The sequence below is a fragment of the Somniosus microcephalus genome, chromosome 26 (genome assembly GCF_052327205.1).
Source record: "Somniosus microcephalus isolate GS21.2 chromosome 26, FLI_Smic_1.0, whole genome shotgun sequence".
NCBI lineage: Eukaryota > Metazoa > Chordata > Chondrichthyes > Squaliformes > Somniosidae > Somniosus > Somniosus microcephalus.
Window position 1 is genome coordinate 8,395,912 of NC_141012.1, and position 22,882 is coordinate 8,418,793.

At 51.0% G+C, this 22,882-nt stretch overlaps 1 protein-coding gene across 8 annotated transcripts in view; it reads left to right on the forward strand.

Annotated features, from left to right (window-relative positions):
- The window catches only part of gkup (glucuronokinase with putative uridyl pyrophosphorylase), a 68,647-nt gene that overhangs the window by 25,032 nt on the left and 20,733 nt on the right, over nucleotides 1-22,882 (forward strand). For 7 of the 8 annotated variants that reach the window (XM_085967775.1, XM_085967777.1, XM_085967776.1 and 4 more), the window contains exons 10-15: nucleotides 2,728-2,833; nucleotides 9,981-10,060; nucleotides 16,664-16,732; nucleotides 18,049-18,109; nucleotides 18,447-18,463; nucleotides 22,122-22,179. In XM_085967775.1, coding sequence (XP_085823901.1) covers nucleotides 2,728-2,833; nucleotides 9,981-10,060; nucleotides 16,664-16,732; nucleotides 18,049-18,109; nucleotides 18,447-18,463; nucleotides 22,122-22,179 — 391 coding nt within the window. The remainder of the gene's footprint in view (nucleotides 1-2,727; nucleotides 2,834-9,980; nucleotides 10,061-16,663; nucleotides 16,733-18,048; nucleotides 18,110-18,446; nucleotides 18,464-22,121; nucleotides 22,180-22,882) is intronic. The other variant, XM_085967778.1, reaches the window with a different exon arrangement.

A 22,882-nucleotide genomic window follows, 5' to 3' on the forward strand; every position in this document is an offset into this window, starting at 1 on the left:
TTTACATTCTATTCATACTACAGCAAGGACAAAGAAGCGTTTAGTCACAAGGCTCCGGCCATCATGGTGTGGGGCAGGCTCGATGGAGGAGCTGGTCTTTTCCTGCCCGTCGGCTTTGCATGGTCAAGAACCATAGCAGCAAGCAAAATGCTGTAGAGTGATGGTGCAAGGTCACATTCCCGCTGGACACTAGAGGGTGCTGCATTGTGGTTCAGATGGCTGTTAAAGATTCCACAGGACTATTCATAGACCTGGCCAACTTTCCTTCCTTGATTAGAAATTGCTTTCTAATTAAATATTTAGCAAAACAAGTTAATAACTACTTTGGAAGCCTTCCCTATTTGCACAAGTTTCCCCTGAAATAACCCCCTGTGTGAAAGTCATTAAGCTACAAAGCTGGGTCCAAGTATGCCAAAGTGAAGGCAGCTCCCAGAGTCCTTGTGGAATCAGCTACCTATGTTAAATACCAGCCGCACCACCAAAAGCAGATTGATTATTGAGAGTTCTTGTCGTTCTCTTTAAATGTACCGTCCATCACAGACCGCTTTCTTTTAAATTGAGAACGAATGACTGATTCTGAAAACAGGAGAGGAGGGAAAAAACGTTACAAGACTGCAGCCGATAGATCTGAGAGAATGATTATTAGGCAGTAATCTGATCGAGAGGCTCAAATGATGTTAAAACTCCCTGGTAAATAGGTTATCAGATACATGTCTTTATTTCTTTTACATGTCTCTCTCCACTCCAGTATCTGCTGATTGCTAGTGCACTGACTACTGCCACATAGCTGATGTAAAAGAAATAAAAAGAAACACTTGCATTTTTATAGCGCCTTTCACAACCACCAGACATCCCAAAGCGCTTTACAGCCAATGAAGTACTTTTTGGAGTGTAGTCACTGTTGTAATGTAGGAAACACGGCAGCCAATTTGCGCACAGCAAGCTCCCACAAACAGCAAATCTGTTTTCGTTATGTTGATTGAGGGATAAATATTGGCCAGGACACCGGGGATAACTCACCTGTTCTTCTTCGAAATAGTGGCCATGGGATCTTTTACATCCGTCTGAGAGAGCAGACGGGGCCTCGGTTTAATGTCTCATCCGAAAGACGGCACCTCCGACAGTGCGGTGCTCCCTCAGTACTGCATTGAAGAGTCAGCCTAGATTTTGTGCTCGAGTCTCTGGAGTGGGACTTGAACCCACAACCTTCGTGACTCAGAGGCGAGGGTGCTACCCACTGAGCCACGGCTGACACCAATTGTACTGATTTGCACATTGCGGCAGAAATGATTTGCAGCTGATCACTGAGAAACACTACAGCTATTGTAGAAAAACCGTAGCAATAATATATTTAGGATCTCAGCGGAAGATTTTATTTTCATCATCAGTCGGGAAGGGATTTGGCACACCATTTCCACAACAACTCCCGTGAATTTGTACACTTGTAAAATTTAACGCCTGAGAATTGAAATCTTTGCATAAAACACTCTGGAGGCAGTGAAAATACAGGTTTTTCAACAGTAACAAATCACTTTCTGTAATCCTCAGGTTAGTTCTAGCAACCTCGCCTCTGAGTCAGAAGGTTGTGGGTTCAAGCTCCACTCTAGAGACTTGAGCACAGAATCCAGGCCGACACTCCCAGTGCATTACTGGGTGAGTGCTGCACCGTCGGAGGTGCCGTCTTTCAGATGAGACGTTAAACCGAGGCCCCGTCTGCCGCCTTGGGTGGATGTAAAAGATCCCATGGCACTATTTTGAAGAAGAGCAGGGGAGTTCTCCCCGGTGTCCTGGACAATATTTATTCCTCAACCAACATCACTATAACAGATTATCTGGTCATCATCACATTGCTGTTTGTGGGAGCTTGCTGTGTGCAAATTGGCTGCCACCTTTTCCTACACTACAACAGTGACTACACTTCAAAAAGTACTTCATTGACTGTAAATCTCTTTGGGCTGTCCTGAGGTGGTGTAAGGTGCTATATAAATGCAAGTTCTTTTTAACAAAATCACTTCATTTTGTACGGCATCTTATCATAAAAGATCTCGGAGCACTTCACACAATTAATTTGTTTTTTTTGAAGTTCAGTGACTTGGTGTGTAGGCAAACATAACCTCACTGTCATCTGGCACCAGACCAGCCTCTTGTTTTGCACCTAAATGGTCTGTTGGAGTTAGAACCAAGGTTGTTCTCCTTGGAGCAGAGAAAGGCTAAGAGGAGATTTGATGGAAGTGTTTAGAATCATGAAGGGCTTAGATAGAGTGAATAAAGAGAAACTGTTTCCAGTGGCTGAAGGGTCGATAACCAGAGGGCACAGATTGAAGGTGATTGGCAAAAGAACCAGAGGCGACATGAGGAAAAACTTTTTTACGCAACGAGTGGTTAGGATTTGGAATGCGCTGCCTGATAGGGCGGTGGAGACAGATTCAATAGTCGCCTTCAAAAGGGAATTGGATAAATACTTGAAGGAGAAAAAATTGCAAGGCTATGGGGAAAGAGTGGGGGAGTGGGACTAATTGGATTGCTCTTCGAAAGAGCCAGTGCAGACTCGATGGGCCGAATGGCCTCCTTCTGTGCTGTACTGTGCTATGATTCTATAACCGTTTAATGTCAGTCCACATCTCCCATTGGGAATGGGGTTTCCTCCTTGTGCTTCATATTCCAGATCCGTTTGAAATGTTGCTGGACTCGCGATGAATCATTGCACTGACGCTGACTTCTTTTCAGGATAGGAATTATGGGAAATCCATCAGATGGCTTCCATGGGAAAACCATTGCCATGACGATATCTAACTTCTGGGCCGATGTGACGATATACGAAAGCAAAAAAGTCGTAAGTAAGAGTTACGCGTGATTGAGCCAAGTAACTAGTCCAGAATATACACACTAACAAATGGAGGCTGCTTCTTTTATCCGTTTGAAGTGAAATGACTGCATTGTTAATTGTACCCTCAAAATCTGAAGAGCGTGACAACAGCAAAACAGTTTTGCCATACATGCCAGTGCTGTGGCCTCAGACAGCTGCAGCACTATTACAGGAAACTCTCGATTTACCGGCACCCAAACAACCGGAAAGTTTGGTTAATCAGCAAAATTCAGGAGTAGGTTCAGTTAAGTTTTTCTTCATATTAGTGGCCGTTTCTTGATTCTTGGCTGTGTAATTGGGGGTTCCTGCACTTGTTGCTAAGCAACAGGGACGCTTGGTCTGTGGCTGGGCTTCTTGCACCTGTTGCTAAGCAACAGGGAAGCCTGGATTTGTGGCTGTGTACGGAGCTCTCGTACCTTTTAACTATAACTCTCTGTAATCCGGACTTTTTGATAAACCGGCACCACGCCGGTCCCATCGGTGCCGGATAAAAAAAGAGTTTCCTGTACATACATTTTAAAGTGTTAAGTAGTTAGATTTAGTAACATTACAATATGCTTGCCCTTCTGTTAGACTCAAAGACGTTTATGCATTAAAAATGTTGCAATCTTTTAAGTATCATATCTATATATATAAAAGAGCTCTTCTGTCTGTCTGTCCCGATGTCTGTCTGTCTGTTCTCTATACGTTTGAAAGTTACAGAGCGTACCGACGCGCGCGTCACCTCAAAAGAAAGCTTGCGATTCCGGACCGGTCATAGGCGTATTTACGTTTCGGCCGGACAAAAATCCCGCCCGCGGTATCCCAAAAACGTTCAGCGTTCCGCTCATTAGCATCTCATTAGCGACCGTGTGACGTCGAGGTCCACCAATCGGACGGCGGGTTCCTTCCTACAGTTGAGTGTCGAGTGACTCGACGATTGACCAATCCTACGCTTCGGTGACCTGACCGGTCGACCAATCGGTGCGTGTGTGGGCGGGCCTTATCCTTCTGAACCGAGGTGAGTGGCCGCCATCTTGATTTTTCACAATTTTTTCCCCCACACTTTCTGTGTGTTAGGGAACTAAGGTAAATATTTTAATGATGTGTTAGGGAATTAAATAACAATTTAATAGGGGGGGGGAGAGCCTCGGGAAATCGCGGGGGGGGGGGGAGAGCCTCGGGAAATCGCGGGGGGGGGAGAGCCTCGGGAAATCGCGGGGGGGGGAGAGCCTCGGGAAATCGTGGGGGGGGGAGAGCCTCGGGAAATCGCGGGGGGGGAGAGCCTCGGGAAATCGCAGGGGGGGGGGAGAGCCTCGGGAAATCGCAGGGGGGGGGGAGAGCCTCGGGAAATCGCCGGGGGGGGGGGGGGGAGAGCCTCGGGAAATCGCGGGGGGGGGGGAGAGCCTCGGGAAATCGCGGATGGGGGGGGGGGAAGAGCCTCGGGAAATCGCGGGGGGGGTGGAGAGCCTCGGGAAATCGCGGTTGGGGGGGGGGAAGAGCCTCGGGAAATCGCGGGGCGCTCGCGCTGACCGCGCATGCGCCGCCCGCACTGACCGCGCATGCGCCGCTCGCCCGCCCACAGCGGCCGTCCATCAGCCGCGCGATACGCGGGGGACCTCAGCTCCGGACCTCAGGCGCTAGGCAGGGGGAGGGGCCGGAGAGGGACAGAGGGGAGTGGGGGAGGCGAAGGGAGGAGGGGAGGGAGAGGAGGGGAGGGAGAGGAGGGGAGGGAAGAGAAGGAGGGAGGGGAGGGAGGGAGGGGAGGGAGGGATAGGAGAGGGAGAGGACATGACAGGGAGAGGGGGGACACACAGGGGCAGGGAGACCAAGCGCCCCAAAATTGCCCACTGACCGCGCATGCGCCGCCCGCCCGCCCACAGCGGCCGTCCATCAGCCGCGCCATACGCGGGGGACCTCAGCTCCGGACCTCAGGCGCTAGGTAGGGGGAGGGGCCAGAGAGAGGGACAGAGGGGAGCGGGGGTGGGCGAGGGGAGGGAGGGAGACAGAGGAGGGGAGGGAGGGATAGGACAGGGAGAGGACATGACCGGGAGAGGGGGGACACACAGGGGCAGGGAGACCAAGCGCCCCAAAATTGCCCTCGCGCCCCAAAATTGCCCTCGCAACGCGGGGCTCCCCAGCTAGTCTATATATATAAAAGAGCTCTTCTGTCTGTCTGTCCCGATGTCTGTCCGTCCGTCCGTTCTCTATACGTTTGAAAGTTACAGAGCGTACCGACGCGCGCGTCGCCTCAAAAGAAAGCTTGCGATTCCGGACCGGTCATAGGCGTATTTACGTTTCGGCCGGACAAAAATCCCACCCGCGGTATCCCAAAAACGTTCAGCGTTCCGCTCATTAGCATCTCATTAGTGACCGTGTGACGTCGAGGTCCACCAATCGGGCGGCGGGTTCCTTCCTACAGTTGAGTGTCGAGTGACTCGACGATTGACCAATCCTACGCTTCGGTGACCTGACCGGTCGACCAATCGGTGCGTGTGTGGGCGGGCCTTATCCTTCTGAACCGAGGTGAGTGGCCGCCATCTTGATTTTTCACAATTTTTTCCCCCACACTTTCTGTGTGTTAGGGAACTAAGGTAAATATTTTAATGATGTGTTAGGGAATTAAATAACAATTTAATAGGGGGGGGGAGAGCCTCGGGAAATCGCGGGGGGGGGGGGAGAGCCTCGGGAAATCACGGGGGGGGGGTGGAGAGCCTCGGGAAATCGCGGGGGGGGGAGAGCCTCGGGAAATCGGGGGGGGGTGGGGGGAGAGCCTCGGGAAATCGCGGGGGTGGGGGAGAGCCTCGGGAAATCGCGGGGGGGGGAGAGCCTCGGGAAATCGCGGGGGGGGGGGAGAGCCTCGGGAAATCGCGGGGGGGGGGAGAGCCTCGGGAAATCGCGGGGGGGGGGAGAGCCTCGGGAAATCGCGGGGGGGGGGAGAGCCTCGGGAAATCGCGGGGGGGGGGAGAGCCTCGGGAAATCGCGGGGGGGGGGGAGAGCCTCGGGAAATCGTGGGGGGGGGAGCCTCGGGAAATCGTGGGGGGGGGGAGCCTCGGGAAATCGTGGGGGGGGGAGCCTCGGGAAATCGCCGGGGGGGGGGGAGAGCCTCGGGAAATCGCGGGGGGGGTGCGAGCCTCGGGAAATCGCGGGGCGCTCGCGCCGCCCGCACTGACCACGCATGCGCCGCCCGCACTGACCGCGCATGCGCCGCCCGCACTGACCGCGCATGCGCCGCCCGCCCGCCCACAGCGGCCGTCCATCAGCCGCGCCATACGCGGTGGACCTCAGCTCTGGACCTCAGGCGCTAGGCAGGGGGAGGGGCCAGAGAGAGGGACAGAGGGGAGCGGGGGTGGGGGTGGGCGAGGGGAGGGAGACAGGGGAGGGAGAGGAGGGGAGGGAGGGATAGGGGAGGGAGGGATAGGACAGGGAGAGGACAGGACAGGGAGAGGACATGACAGGGAGAGGACATGACAGGGAGAGGACATGACAGGGAGAGGACATGACAGGGAGAGGACATGACAGGGAGAGGACATGACAGGGAGAGGACATGACAGGGAGAGGACATGACAGGGAGAGGACATGACAGGGAGAGGACATGACAGGGAGAGGACATGACAGGGAGAGGACATGACAGGGAGAGGACATGACAGGGAGAGGACATGACAGGGAGAGGACATGACAGGGAGAGGACATGACAGGGAGAGGACATGACAGGGAGAGGACATGACAGGGAGAGGACATGACAGGGAGAGGACATGACAGGGAGAGGACATGACAGGGAGAGGACATGACAGGGAGAGGACATGACAGGGAGAGGACATGACAGGGAGAGGGGGGGGACACAGGGGCAGGGAGACCAAGCGCCCCAAAATTGCCCTCGCGCCCCAAAATTGCCCTCGCAACGCGGGGCTCCCCAGCTAGTCTATATATATATAAAAGAGCTCTTCTGTCTGTCTGTCCCGATGTCTGTCCGTCCGTCCGTTCTCTATACGTTTGAAAGTTACAGAGCGTACCGAAGCGCGTGTCGCCTCAAAAGAAAGCTTGCGATTCCGGACCGGTCATAGGCGTATTTACGTTTCGGCCGGACAAAAATCCCGCCCGCGGTATCCCAAAAACGTTCAGCGTTCCGCTCATTAGCATCTCATTAGTGACCGTGTGACGTCGAGGTCCACCAATCGGGCGGCGGGTTCCTTCCTACAGTTGAGTGTCGAGTGACTCGACGATTGACCAATCCTACGCTTCGGTGACCTGACCGGTCGACCAATCGGTGCGTGTGTGGGCGGGCCTTATCCTTCTGAACCGAGGTGAGTGGACGCCATCTTGATTTTTCACAATTTTTTCCCCCACACTTTCTGTGTGTTAGGGAACTAAGGTAAATATTTTAATGATGTGTTAGGGAATTAAATAACAATTTAATAGGGGGGGGAGAGCCTCGGGAAATCGCGGGGGGGAGGGGGAGAGCCTCGGGAAATCGCGGGGGGGGGAGAGCCTCGGGAAATCGCGAGGGGGGGGAGAGCCTCGGGAAATCGCGGGGGGTGGGGAGAGCCTCGGGAAATCGCGGGGGGCTCGCGCCGCCCGCACTGACCGCGCATGCGCCGCCCGCCCACAGCGGCCGTCCATCAGCCGTACGATACGCGGGGGACCTCGGCTCCGGACCTCAGGCGCTAGGCAGGGGGAGGGGCCGGAGAGAGGGACAGAGGGGAGTGGGGGAGGGAGAGGAGGGGAGGAGGGGAGGGAGAGGAGGGGAGGGAGGGATAGGACAGGGAGATGACATGACAGGGAGAGGGGGGACACACAGGGGCAGGGAGACCAAGCGCCCCAAAATTGCCCTCGCAACGCGGGGATCCCCAGCTAGTCATGCATATAAAGGAGCCATGAAATTGAGACCATGCAGCAAATTGCTCCCCTTTCACAGTTTGAGCTTGGAAACGGAAATTAAGAGTGTGCATTCAGAACACTTGGAGTATTAACAGTGTGTTGCAATGTATTTTCTTGAAGGAATAGATTTATATTGTAATTTTTGTAAGGGCGAAAAGTTAGTTTAGTGTGCTGAGTTCACTGGTCTTAGTCGGGATGTTACAATTTACTGATCATAGAATGGTTACAGCACAGAAGGAGGCCATTCGGCCCGTCGAGCCCGTGCCGGCTCTCTGCAAGCGCACTTCAGCTAGTCCCCCTACCCCCGCCCTTTCCCCGGAGCCCTGCAAATTTCTTTGATTCAGGTACTTATCCAATTCCCTTTTGAAAGCCGTGATTGAGTCCGCCTCCACCACCCTCTCAGGCAGTGCATTCCAGATCCTAACCACTCGCGACATAAAGTTTTTCCTCATGTTGTCTTTGGTCCTTCTGCCAATCACCTTAAATCTGTGTCCTCTGGTTCTCGACCCTTCTGCCAATGGGAACAGTTTCCCTCTATCTACTCTGTTTAGACCCCTCATGATTTTGAACACCTCCATCAAATCTCCTCTCAATCTTCTCTGCTCCAGGGAGAACAACCCCAGCTTCTCCAGTCTATCCACGTAACCAGCCAACATAGAAAGGGGCCATTCAGCCCATCACCTTTGTGCTTGCTCTCAATAGCTGTTCACTTCCTTCCGTTCCCCCAGCTGTCTCTCCCCAAACACTGCTAAATTTTTCTTTTTTAAATATCCATTTCCCATTCAGCAGCTATTATGGATTCCGCTTCTACCAATGTTCAAGGTAGGGCATTCCGTGTCCAAACAACCTTCGGCTTTTTAAAAAAAAAAAAAAACTATTCTCATAACCTCTCCTTTCAACCTTTTGGTGAGGATTTAAAATGAATGCCCTTTAGTTAGCAACTCGCTTACCTTATCAAAGCCCCACATAATTTTGAACACCTCTATCAGACCATCTCTTAATCTTCTCTGTCTTACCAAAAAGATCCACTATTTCTATAGTCTCTCCTCATAACTAAAATCTCTCATCTTCGGTGTTGTCTTACTTACCTAAGGACACTAAGGGATTCAAGGGATATGGGGATTGGGCGGGAAGGTGGAGTTGAGGTTGAAGATCAACCATGATCTTATTGAATGGCGGAGCAGGCTCAAGGGGCCGAATGGCCGACTCCTGCTCCTATTTTTTATCATCTTATTCACTAAGTTATTTTTGTACCTTCTCCACGGCTTTAACACCTTTCCTAAAGTAGGGTGCCCAAAACTGGACACAATATTCTAACTGAGGCACAACCAATGATTTGTATAGTTGTGGTATTATATCTTTGCTTTCATACTCTTTGTATCATCATATGTATAAAACTTATGCCACAGAGGGGGAACTTGGAGTAGGGAGGGGAAAAATCCACCAGGATCCCCTTCATGATTGCTGTCCAATGGGCTTCTACTGGACAGCAATCATTTCCTACATTACAACAGTGACTACGCTTCAAAAGTACTTAATTGGCTGTAACGTGCTTTGGGACGTCCTGAGGTCATGAAAGATGCTGTAAGTGTAAGTCCTTCTTTTGCTGGGAGGAGTGTGAATGTGTGTGCGTGCGTATGTATATACATACATATGACGGGTAGAGACAGAATGAGGTTCGGTTGTGACTGCTTCCACAGTCAAATAGCCTACCTGAGACTCAAAATCTGGGCTCGCACATGAAGAATGGTCACTTCTTCGACAGCACCTCCCAAACCCGTGACCTCTACCACCTAGAAGGACAAGGGCAGCAGGAGCATGGGAACACCATCACCTCCAAGTTCCCCTCCAAGTCACACAACATCCTGACTTGGAAATATATCGGCCGTTCCTTCATCGTCGCTGGGTCAAAATCCTGGAACTCCCTCCCTAACTGCATTGTGGGAGCACCTTCACCACACGGACTGCAGCGGTTCAAGAAGGTGGCTCACCGCCACCTTCTCAAGGGCAATTAGGGATGGGCAATAAATGCTGGCCTTGTCAGCGACGCCCACATCCCAGGAATGAATTTAAAAAAAACTTGGGTAAGATTCCAGAGGGTTGATTGCACCTATTGAAAGGTATCCCGGCACGAGTCTTCACCTTCAGAAGAGGGGAGAAAATTAGAGCAAAAGAATATGTGTCGTCTTCTGAGGGCTAAGCCTATTGAGGATTTCCCACAGAGTTCCTACTCTAACGTTACTTTTGAATTCCCCAGGTGCTGATACCCCACCCTCTCAACGACCCCACAGAGTTTGGTAGCTTGCAAGATTTACATGGGATCAGTCGGAAGGAAGGGTTTGTAACTCTAACTTTTGTAAGCACGTTTCAGTGCAGTCAATTGTTTCACCGTTGGACGTCAGCAGTTTGCAAAGTAACACTTTTATTTCAGCACAAGGATGTATAACTTTGGCAAAAGAACCGGGGGGAGCATGTTTTTTATGCAGCGAGTTGTTGTGATCTGGAATGCGCTGCCTGAAAGGGCGGTGGAAGCAGATTCAATAGTAACTTTCAAAAGGGAATTGGATAAATACTTGAAAAGGAAAAATTTGTAGGGCTCTGGGGAAAGAGCAGGGGAGTGGGACTAATTGGAGAGCTCTTTCAGAGAGCTAGCACAGGCACGATGGGTCGAATGGCCTCCTTCTGTGCTGTATGATTCTAACATTACTGATTGGTAGTTTATCAGCACGCACATTTAGGCCTAGAAATTCATTGACGCCACTTGTGGGGCGTCCGCTAAAGTTTGCGGCCACCGCCAAATCGATGCCACTTCTCCGATATTCATTAGCTTCGCCCGAGGAGTTCGGGCGAGCGCTAAAACTGCTGCTGGACGCCTCTCTTTGGGCGCTAAGCCGGAGGTGGTGATCGATAGCACCGAGGCCGGGCGCAGCGCAGGTGCGGCCATCTCGTGATTGACAGCAGACACCCTGGCGCCGGCCAGCTCTTAAGGGGGAAGGGTCGACTGTGTCTGCTGCCACGCCCTGGATAGTGGAGCCCTCCAGCTAGGCCTGAACACTGCTGCTGGACCCAAATAGCGCCTGAAGACATGGAGAAGGCCCGTGAACGTGCGCAGCGCTTCTCAGAGCGTGATCTGAGTGTGCTGATTGCTGCTGTGGAGAAGAGGCGCCATGTTTTGTACCCGGACAATGGCAAGAAGGCGACGGTCCGCGTCTACAGGAGAGCCTGGAGGCATGTCGCCAGCAAGCTGTCAGCCAACAGCGACGTCCCCAGGACCGGTGCCCAATGCCGCAAAAAGTTAAATGACCTCACGCATTGTCAGGGTGAGTACCCTTTCCAGTGACCTCCTCATCCTTGCATGTGCACCTCACATTATGGGCAAAGGGACCTGAAAGCTCTAATGGCCAGCCTTCATCCAGCAGCTATGGGACAGGCATGAGCATCAATTGCACATTCTGCACTTAACACACTGGCCAAGCTATTCCACCATGGGAGGCATTGCACACCAGATCATGGCGACACACTGGCCAAGCTATTCCACCATGGGAGGCAGTGCACACAAGATCACGGCGACACACTGTACTTAGAGGCCATCCTTTCTCTTCCAGGCCAAGCTGGCGAATAATCGCAAGAGCCGGACTGCGACCGGGGGAGGCCGAACCCATATCCAGCCACTCACCGACCTGCAACATCGCGTGGAGCGCCTCATGGGTGGCCGGGTGATTGGGCCCGTTGCATGTGGAGATGCCGACCCTGTTCTGGGCAGCAATGGTAAGGACATCACCTTTTGCACCTCTCTCGTCCCACTTGCGCATCAGATCTACATCCTTTGCCACTGTCCGACCAATGCGCTGAATGCCACCACTCATGCATCCCGCACTGACGCCCTCTCCTCACTCTAAAGCTACTCTTGTGCCTTCCTGCTTTCAGATGGTCAAGAGGAGGTCCCTGAACTTGCCAGTGACAGACCCTCCGAAGAGGAGCAGGAGGAGGAGCAAGAGGAAGGCGGCCCATCAGGGGAACCCTCAGCCGCGGCCACCCAGGCCAATGTAGGGGGACACGTCTTCCCTGGAGGGCAGCGTGGCGGAAGTGTCGAAGGGGAGGGGAGCTCATGGGACCTGCGGCCTGCAGAAAGGCGGGAGGGGGGTGGAAGCTCGGCGGCCTTCTCCCCAGAGGGGGGATGCGTCGGAGGGGAGTCCAATTGCTGGGCCCAGCGGCCTCCAGCAACGCAGGAAGGGTCGGCCAGCTCGGCGGCCTTCTCCCCAGAGGGAGAGTCCGGCCTCCAGTCAGGAGATGCTCTTCGCCGAGGAGATGGAACGCCTCGAAGACTTGTCCGCGGACTCGGAGCGCCGGCACACGGAGCTCATGGCGGCAGTGGCACGGTTGCCTGAGTCCATCGATTCCCTCTCTCGGAGTGTGGCCGAGTTCGGGCCCTCAGAGGCCACCAGTCGGGCGGAATACCGGGCAGATCAGGCAGCGACTGGCCAGGTGATCAGTGGTGCCGTCCAGTCACTGGCTGCTCTGATGCGGTCAGTGAACAGGTCAACACGGGCACTCACTGCTGCCACACTCGCTGTGTCAGCCAGGCATCGCCAGGGCACCCGGCGCGCTGCAGCAGCACAGCGGTCTGTCCCTCGGCAGATTGGTGCGCATGCTGCAGTGCTGGCCCGGGCGAGTGCCAGTGTCTCAGGCGACCAGCGAGCGCCTGCCATTCGCCAGCTTGCCGCCATTCCTCCAGCCGCCACTGCCAATCCCCCAGTGGAGCTGCCAGGAGCTGCTGCAGCGACTGATGCTGGCCAGCCACAGCTGCAGCAATCAACAGCCGCCCGCTCGACGGCCAGACCTCGACTAAGCCGACCCTCAAGGGCATCTGCCGTCACGACATGTGCCTCTCAGGAGCCTGCCCCCAGCCTTGCAGCAGCCAATGGCCTTACTTTGAGATGGAGCAGCAGGGCGGGCAGGGGCCACCCAAAGATGGCCAAGGCATCGCCCTAGCGGGCCAAATAGTCGAATGTGTGGCCATTTGTGTTTGTTTCTTGAGGCCGAGAATTGGATGTTTGTTTTTTGAAGGCCGATGATGTGATGTTTGTTTTTGACGAAGGCCGAGAATGACGGCCATTTTAGTTGCCCTATTTTGTTAATCCTCTCCAGGTTGTGGGAGCGAGTAATGTGTTTGAGTGTTTTTTGGGGGTTTCGTCTGTTTTTGGTTTTCATGTGGGAAGGGCCCAGAGTTTGTACAATAAAGCATTTTATTTATTCACATTGTCCATGTTTGATCTTTGAAGTGTTTGTTGCCTTAACCGGCTGAGGGCTTGCGGAGCGGCTGCAATCATGTTCTATCATTGGCACAAGCCATTCCCTGACAGGGGGCCTAGAAGTGACGTTCAATAAGCCGCCGACGGGCGGCCCTTGGACCTTGTGCCTCCCTCCTGGGCTGGTACTCGTCGTCCTCGTCGTCCTCATGCTCCTCCTGCTCCTCCTCCTGAGGTGGTGGTCCAACGTGAGGTGGCAGTGCCTGAGTCCTGCGGATAGCCAGGTTGTGCAGCATGCAGCAAACGACGACGAATTGGGAGACTCGATCCTGCGAATACTGGAGGGCTCCCCCGGAGCGATCGAGACAGCGGAACCGTTGCTTGAGCACGCCGATTGTTTGTTCTATGAGGTTCCTCGTCGCTTGATGGCTCTCGTTGTATGCCTCTTCAGCAGGGGTCGTGGGCGCGCGGAGCGGGGTCATGAGCCAGGTACACAAAGGATAGCCTTTGTCCCCGATAAGCCATCCTCTTGGGGGAGGCTGTGCCTGGAACATGTCAGCCACAGTTGTCTGTCGCAGGATAAAGGCATCGTGGCTGCTGCCTGGAAAGCGGGCATTGACAGCTAGGATGCGCTGCCTGTGGTCACACACCAGCTGTACATTGAGGGAATGGTAGCCCTTCCGGTTGCGGTAATCCTCGGCATGCTCAAGAGGTGCCCGCAAAGCCACATGCGTGCAGTCAATGGCGCCCTGCACCATGGGGAAGCCCGCTATTCTTGCAAACCCCACTGCACGCTGCTGCTGCTTGTCCAGGGTCATGGGGAAGGAGATGAATTGATGTCCCCTTCTGAAAAGAGCTTCGGTCACCTGGCGGATGCAGCAATGCACGGCGAACTGGGAGATGTTAGCGATGTCCCCAGTAGCGGATTGGAAGGAGCCGGAGGCATAGAAGTTGAGAGCCACCGTCACCTTCACTGCCACCGACAGAGACGTCGTGCGCATCAGCTGTGGCTGCAGATCTCTCTGAAGCAGCCGGCAGATGTCTGCAACCACCTCCCTTCGGAATCGCAGCCTCCTAACACACATCGCGGCAGACATGGTCAGATAGGAGGTCTGCTGGCGGTATACCCTGCGTGGGTAAGGCCTCAGTTGGCGACGCCTGTTGCCCCCTCTGCGTCTAGCCAGGGCTGCCACTCTCTCACGGCGTCTGTAAGCCCTTCTGGCATAAGGCTGAAATTCAGCGTTGCCACCCAATGCAGCCCCCATTATATGCTGGCAAACACTGAGCTCTGAATGAAGGCAAAGATAATTGGTAAGCTCTGGCCTGAGCCAAAAATACCTGTCCAAGTGTTGGTCCAAACCAGTAAACTCTCCTCCTTGGTCTCTGTCCAAAAAACCGTTGCACAAGAGTGAATGCTGCAAAATGGCTGGCCTTTATACTGCTGGGTAAGTGCCCTTTAATTTGCGCTCTCTGCGGCCCGGCTGGGCTGTGTACCGTTCCACTTCACAGTCGCTCGGGCCGCCCGGCGCACAATGGGCCGGCGCGAGTGAAGTTCCGGTTTGGGGCGCACAAAGGGCGTTGCACTATTAAATGACGTCATGATCTGCGCGCGCAGCAGGGCGCGCGCTAAGACTTTGCGCTGGCGCTAAATGTGTCCTGAAGTTGGGGAGAGGCGCAGATCGCGCTGCGCCCGGGCGATAAGCGCCTAGCGCTCGAGATCTACTCCTCCTAAGGCGCTAACGGCTGGCGCGCCCAACTGAATTTCTAGGCCTTAGTGTTTATTAAAAATATCACAGTGAATATTGACACCATTGTCCAATCATTCCGTCCACTGAAATCCCAGGAAGGGTCAATGATTAATAAGTCGGAGTGCTTGCTGATTTTTTTTTAATTTGTGTTTTTATCCCAATGGATAGATTAGGGTCACTGAACCCGACTTGGAACAGACCAGGGATCAAAAGCAGTTACCTTTTACAGGGGTGGTGTCTTGTGTTGGGAAGCGTTGAAGAGAGCGTGAGATTACACTGACAGGAAAGCAACCTGGTGCGCAGGTGTGTGCATGAAGTCCTTGTGCACGGCTAGCTCAGAAACCGATACTAAAATCAAGCGCCACACCTGATGCTATTGTCACAGCAAAGCAGTTTTTAGGAAGCTGTGCAGGTGTAGTTTGCATATCACAGCTTCACTTCTAGGGTTATAAGGAGCAGAGGGGCAGATGGGGTGTTTGAATCATTGACTTTAGCTTTCTCCTTCTTGCCCACCCATCACTGAAACAAAAAGCGTGATGGTATACAGCTTATTAATGTGAAAGCGCCTGTCAATGGGGATTTGGCGGGGTACAGTTCCACAGGCCTCGAGCAGACTTCTGGAACTTTGCTCAGTTGGGCATTCCTCATGTGTCAGACTAGATGGTGAGCTTGCGATGGCTATTCAACAGGGGGAGCATCACAGCCAAGCCTGATTCTACCAATTGGTAAAATTAAACTAAATTATAGGAGTAAAGTTAGGAAACTGAATGGCCTTCTCCTGCTCCTTTTTCTTATGAAACGCTTCTAAACGCAAAGGGTGGTAGAAGTTTGGAACTCTCTTCCGTAAATGGCAATTGATGACAGATCAATTGTTAATTTTAAATCTGAGATTGATAGCTTTTTTGTTAACCAAAGGTATTAAGGGATATGGGGCAATGGGTATATGGAATTAGGTCACAGATCAGCCATGATCTCATTGAATGGCGGAACAGGCTTGAGGGGCTGAATGGCCTCCTGTGTTCCTATTAAGCCAGTGGTACTCGGCATTCGGGTGACGCTGGCAAGGCTGTATTCATTGCCTAGCCTTACTTGCCCTGGGAAGTAGTATTTGCTTCTACAACTGAGTGGCTTGTTAGGCCACTTCAGAGGCCATTGAAGAGCCAACCACACAATGTCGGACTTGAGTCTTGTGTAGGCTGGACCAGGTAGGGCTGACGGGCTCCCCTCCCTCAACGGGATAAGTGAACCTGTGGGATTGTTACAATAATGAAGCAGCTTTCCTGGTCATTTTTTCTTCTCTGGCTCCAGCCCTAGATTTATTACCACAGTGGGCATTGAATTAATGTTCGTCTAGTACCGTAGCCACGACATTATGAATCAGTATCATATATAGTGAGATGCTGATCCAGTCAGGATTTGCCGAGGATCATTTATCAGATAATGAGGGGAAAATAGGCCTGAATGGATTTTTAATTATTCAGAATGGTGCTGGTCTGTTCTCTTGGGAGCAGAGAGGCATCACAGATCACAGAAATCACAGAAACCCCACAGTGCAGATAGAGGCCATTTCGGCCCATCAAGCCTGCACCGACACATATCCCACCCGATCCCCGTAACCCCTACACCAACACATGTCCCACCCTATCCCCGTAACCCCATGTATTTAATCCCCCTAACACTAAGGGTCAATTTATCATAGCCAATCAACCTAACCCGCACATCTTTGGACTGGGAGGAAACCAGAGCACCCGGAGGAAACCCACGCAAACACGGGGAGACTGTCTGTGTGGAGTTTGCACAGTCACCCGAGGCCGGATTCGAACCCGGGTCCCTGGCGCTGTGAGGCAACAGTGCTAACCACTGCATGAGTGGGATCAAGCAATTGGAGGTGAAAAAATCACCTGTGGGGAAGAAACCGCTAAACTGAGGTCTTCTTTTTGCAGCTATCTGGGTGGCCTGAGATTACTGCAAGCAACCTGTAAGAAGTTCTACCAATACTGCTCTGAACAAGGGTAAGAAAAGCTCTAGGTTCTGTGAATTCACCTATCTCTTAGGCAGTCCCTCGGAACCGAGGATGACCTGCTTCCACATTAAAAATGAGTTCTCAGGTGACTGATGAGTCCAATGCGGGACCTACAGTCTCTGTCACAGGTGGGGCAGACGGTGGTTGAAGGGGCGGGTGGGTGGGGTGCTTGAGTTGACGTGCCCTCCTTCCGCTGTTTGCGCTTGGCTTCCGCTTGCTCCCGGCAAAGAGACTCGAGGTGGTCGGCGCCTTCCCAGATGCTTCTCCTCCACTTTGTACAGGCTTGGGCTAGGGATTCCCAGGTGTCGGTGGGGATGTTGCACTTTTTCAAGGACGGTTTGAGGGTGTCCTTGAAGCGTTTCCTCTGCCCACTTGGGGCTTGTGATGAAATATATTCCATTCATCACTGCCTGTTTTCTGTGTCTTGTAACTGCCTGCTTTCGGTGTCTTTTCCCTTCCCCCAGTCCTCATGTATTATGTATTGGAATGTGCTGGAATTGGTTGTGTGCAGGGCTCCGCCCATACCTGGCTCCTTTGTAATTAAGTCAGTCGGGCATCAGCCTCCTGAAGGAAGACATCTCTCTAGTTTACGTGTTATGTTCTAAGTTAATAAAAGCCTTACTTTTGTTCTGCTAACTTCGAGTCTCGGAATAATTGAGGCACATCAGGGCTCTCTTGCCATGTCGGAGCTCCGAGTAGAGCGCTTGTTTTGGGAGCCTCGTATCGGGCATGCAGACGATGTGACCCATCCATTGGAGCTGATCGAGCGTGGTCAAAGCTTCGATGCTGGGGATGTTGGCCTGAGCGAGAACACTGACGTTGGTGTGCCTAGGCAATGGATCGCGAACACTAACGTGTTTCCTGTCAGTGAGACGTTAAACCGAGGCCCCACCTGCCCTCTCAGGTGGACATAAATGATCCCACAGCCACTACTTCAGAGCTCTCCCCGGTGTCCTGGGGCCAATATTTAATCCCTCAACCAGTATCACTAAAACAGATCATCTGGTCATTATTTCGTTGCTGTTTGTGGGAGCTTGCTGTGCGCAAATTGGTTGCCGCGTTTCCCACATTACAACAGTGACTGCACTTCAAAAAAAGTACTTCATTGGCTGTAAAGCACTTTGGGATGTCCTGAGGTCGTGAAAGGCGCTATAGAAATACAAGTTCATTCTTTCTTTCTAAGTCAGATTGTGCTTATTTTTTTCCAAGGAAATAAAATTCTACTGATTTTGAAGAATCACACTATTATTTTCTGCAGTTCAATTAAATCTGTGGTTTTGATGAACTTGATTGGTCTATTTGCAGAATAGCCTTGGCCAAACGGAACTTCACTCTGAAATATGACACTAACATACCGCGGCAGGTGGTAAGTACATTCATGAGCAGGTTCAGATGCGATGATATTTGATGCTCTTGTTTTGAAGTGAAGGGCACTCCAAGGATTTATCAAATATTTAGGTCAAAGCAGAATTTGGACTTCACACTGGTGTATTAGAGCCAAGAGCACTGCATTCGGCAGTGACTGCAGACATGTAACTGAATGGCAAGCATGTAACAGAAAGTGATCCTGGTTTATGTGGCTCAGCTCCTTTACTCTATAAACTTGCTGATCTATTGGGGAGCGGGATCCTGCAGGGAGTATTTTCAGTGTGGCTTTGGGATACACTTTATCTAATTTTCTCTGTGACTTTGTCTTTCTACAGGGCCTTGCTGGAAGCAGGTTGGTGTTTTTAAGCAAATGCACTGGCTTATATATTGCTATAAATAAACGTCGTTGTGTGTCATCTAAATCCTTACACTGATGACACTGGTCAGAATTCTTCCTCAGCTAAACATGTTAGCACACAGACTGCTGCTGTCAGATGCTCTGCTAGAACTGCAGTAATGCTGCTGGAAAGGCAGGAGTAGCATTGTTACTGTGGTACTAATAAAATGTACGCTATAAAGTAATTAGAGATTAATGATAGAATCACCTGTTCTGCTTGTCTGCACTTTCTTCCCCATTTTCTCTTTCCTATGTTTTCCATTTTGAGTTTTTAGAATATCATTTATTACATATATTCATAGAATTTACAGCACACAAACCGGCCATTCAGCCCAATGCCGGTGTTTATGCTCCGCACGAGCCTTCTCCCACCCTACTTCATTTCACCCTATCAGCACATCCTGCAATTCCTTTCTCCCTCATGTACTTATCTAGCTTCCCCTTAAATGCATCTATAGGATTCGCCTCAACCACTACATGTGGTAGCAAGTTCCACATTCTAACCGCTCTCTGGGTAAAGAAGTTTCTCTTGAAACTATTATCACAAGCTCCGTTCCCTAGCCACCGACTCCATCCCTCTCCCTAGCATCTGTCTGACACGGAACCAGACTGATCGCAACCTTGGTGTCATATTTGTCCCTGAAAGGAGCTTCCGATCACATAACCGCGCCATAAATAAGATCGCATATTTCCACCACCGTAACATCGCCCGACTCCGCCCCTGCTTCAGCTCATCTGCTGCTGAACCCCTCATCCATGCCTTTGTTACCTCTAGACTTGACTATTCCAATGCACTCCTGGCTGGCCTCCCACATTCTACCCTATGTAAACTTGAGGTCATCCAAAACTCTGCTGCCCATGTCCTAACTCGCATCAAGTCCCGGTCACCCATCACCCCTGTGCTCGCTGACCTACAATGGATCCCGGTTAAGCAACGCCTCGATTTTAAAATTCTCATCCTCGTTTTCAAATCTCTCAATGGCCTCGCCCCTCCCTATCTCTGTAATCTCCCCCCGCCCCGAGATATCTGCGCTCCTCTAATTCAGGCCTTTTGAGCATCCCTGATTTTAATCGCTCAACCATTGGCGGCCGTGCCTTCAGCTGCCTGGGCCCTAAGCTCTGGAATTCCCTCCCTAAACCCCTCTTGCCTCTCTTTCCTCCTTTAAGACGCTCCTTAAAGCCTACCTCTTTGACCAAGTGTCCTAATATCTCCTTATGTGGCTCGGTGTCAAATTTTGTTTTATAACGCTCCTGAGAAGCACCATGGGATGTTTTACTACGTTAAAGGCGCTCTATAAATACAAGTTGTTGCTGTTGAATTCTTGGATTTATTAGTGACTATCTTATATTGATTTTGGACTCCCCACAAGTGGAAAAATCTCTATTTCTGCCCTATCGAACTCCTTCATAATTTTAAAGACCTCGATTGGGTCACCTCTCAGTCTTTTCTTTCCCGGCTTGTTCAGTCTTTCCTGATAGTTATAAAGGAATGGGTAGGGATATAAGGCTGGAAGAGAATGAATGCGGCAATGCCATGGAGGGAATTGACAAAGATGACCATTTAAATGTTGATACACTGGGGGGGAGTAGAGGAGCTAATGTAGGTCAGTGAGGATGTGATGCTAACAGTAAGAGAATCTCTGGTAGTAATTACGCTGTTGAGAAGCTTGCCTGACTGTTACAAAACAAAAGACTTGACCTCTCGACGAGACCCAAATTCCAGGCTTAGTTGTGCTGAGCATTTTGCCTGACTTCCTCACAATGGGAGGTTTTGAAAGGATCAGCTAGGTCACTTGGGAAATTTCAGAGCAATTGTATCTCATACTGTTCAAACATGCCTCCTGTCAGATTTGCTTACGGTTATTATTGACTACATCTGACGTTCCTTTCCAACCAAGAAATGTACTATGAATGTGGTGGGAGGAGTACAGTTGTGAAATAGGGAATAATGTTGTTGCTAAAATATTTTCTAAGTGGCATGTTTTTTGAAATAGTAGTTTGCAGTTTTTTACTTAATATTAATAGGGCTCATCTGCAGCTAACTATTTTGTAACTAGCGGCTTGGCAATTCTTCCATGGTAACCAGAATTGTTAAGAATAAACACTGTGTTTATACAAACCAAGCAAATTGTAATTAAAAGTGCTGAAGCATTTTTTTGCACAGAAGCAGTCAGATTTTGCCTGTTGTCCAGTGTTGCCTTCTGGCTTTATGGCACAAGGTCGTCTTGTCTGCGTATTGCCCCTTTGGGACTTCTGTCGAGGTGCTGCCGTTCTTGATAAAACAGACAAAATAAAAGCTTTATTAAAAGCTGGGCAAGGTGGGACCACCAGCTTTAATGTGTGGTATACTCCATCCATTGTAACAATGTCACTATTCAGCTCAACCTAGAAAGATTACGAGCTCAAGGCTCTTAGGACTCAAACACATCGGGATTTATTTGAGAAGCAGCTATTACCCCTGGAGCACTTGTACCAGTTTAGACAGATGAAACTCTTTTTTGGCACTTGATCTTTATTTGCTACTTGTCTCCCTGGTAATTGACAGAACTTTATTTTAAAAATTCAAACTTTTATTTGCCTTCCAATTCTGTGTCAGGTATATATCTCAGAGCAGTGTAGCATGTAGCCTCTGCTCACAAGCCAGTGGCAATGCTGCTCTATATCTGCCCATCAGTATGATCCTCTCATTATTGATGTCCCTTCTGATTTATTGATCTTCCTTCTTTCCCCCCACAAACAACTTGACTCAGCTTTGGTTTCCTCATTTATGAGCCAGTGGGAGCTCGGATAGTGGATGCAAGTCCGTGTTTAATCAGTTCACATCATATAGTCTGCGTCCACCGTGACTCAGTGGGCAGCACTCTCGCTTCTGAGTCAGAAGGTCGAGCACAAAAATCTAGGCTGACACTCCCAGTGCAGTGCTGAGGGAGCGCCGTACTGTCTGAGGTACTGTCTTTCGGATGAGATGTTAAACCGAGGCCCCGTCTGCCCTCTCAGTTGGACATAAAAGATCCTATATTTTGAAGAAGAGCAGGGGAGTTTTCCCCGGTGTCCTGGCCAATATTTATCCCTCAATCAATATCACTAAAACAGATCATTTGGTCATTATCACATAGCTGTATGTTGTGCAGAAACTGGCTGTTGCGTTTCATTCATTATCAACAGTATGTCATTGGCTGTAAAGCTCTTTGGGGACATCCTGAGGTCGTGAAAGCTGCTGTATAAATGCAAGTTTTTTCTTTCACACAGTCTTCCTTCTCTCTATTCGCACTGTGTTGAAATGAAGATGCATCTGCTCCTCTTAACTGAATCTTTCCCAGCACCTCAACACTCGGGAATCCATTATCTCTTTGTCCTTCTACAATGTACAGACTTTTTAAAGAGTCCAGCTTGGTGTCATCTAGTTCATCTTCTGCCCTACCCTTCCCAACCTCGAGAGCCTCCTGTACTATGGGTCTTGTGCCTTCACCCAGGTTTTTCAATGGTAAAAAAAGTGTTTCTTTACGTGCAGTTCACACCTATTGCAAAATCCCCGTGTTCTGAATATTTTGATAAAATTGTGACGGTCTCAATTTCACATCTTCTGTTTACAATGTGACTTTTCTTTTTACAGTGCTATTGTGTCAGCCACACTTAAGTGCTTGATGAAATTCTATGATTTAATTGATGACGTGAGTAATCATTATGTACTGACATTTATTTTTTTCTTCAATAGTTTTACAGAACTAGAATGGAAGGGCAACTAGAGTAATTTCGTGGGCTTCTTCTTGCCAATTTCTCTCCTCCCCATCTTACTTGAAGGCAAGGGTATTATGGGTTATAGAACAAAGGCAGGTAGATGAAGTTAAGGTACAGATCAACCATGGTCTAATTGAATGGCAGAATAGGTTCGAGAGTCTGAATGGCCTCCTCTTCTGTTGCTATGAATTAGCACCCCCGCGGCCAAAATTCATCGGTAATGCCCCAAGAGTGAAGTGGGGTGCTACTGGAAGCTGCGAGCGAATATCGCGGTGCTACATGCCACGGTATTGCAGGCCTTCTTCACCTTAAAGGGGAGGGGACTAGCACAGCGCAACCCGTGGCCCAGCTGGGCCACCAGGGATCGGAGTGCCGGCAAAAGAGCCCAGCACTCAAAAGAAGTGCCAGGCTCACGGAGCGCAGCCGGTACTCTGCAGGGAGGCTGGTCAGGAGGCCGGGGATGGCAGAGGGGGAAGGTGCTGGCAGGCGGCCAGCAACAAAAATGGTCGCCCGGCACCTTCCCTTTAATTAGCACCTCCCCCGTCGGGGGGCGCTACCGAAGATCACGGCCGGGGCGCGAGCGGGCTGCTGCGCACGGCGATGACGTCATCGCCGGCGGGGCGCTAACGGTTACCA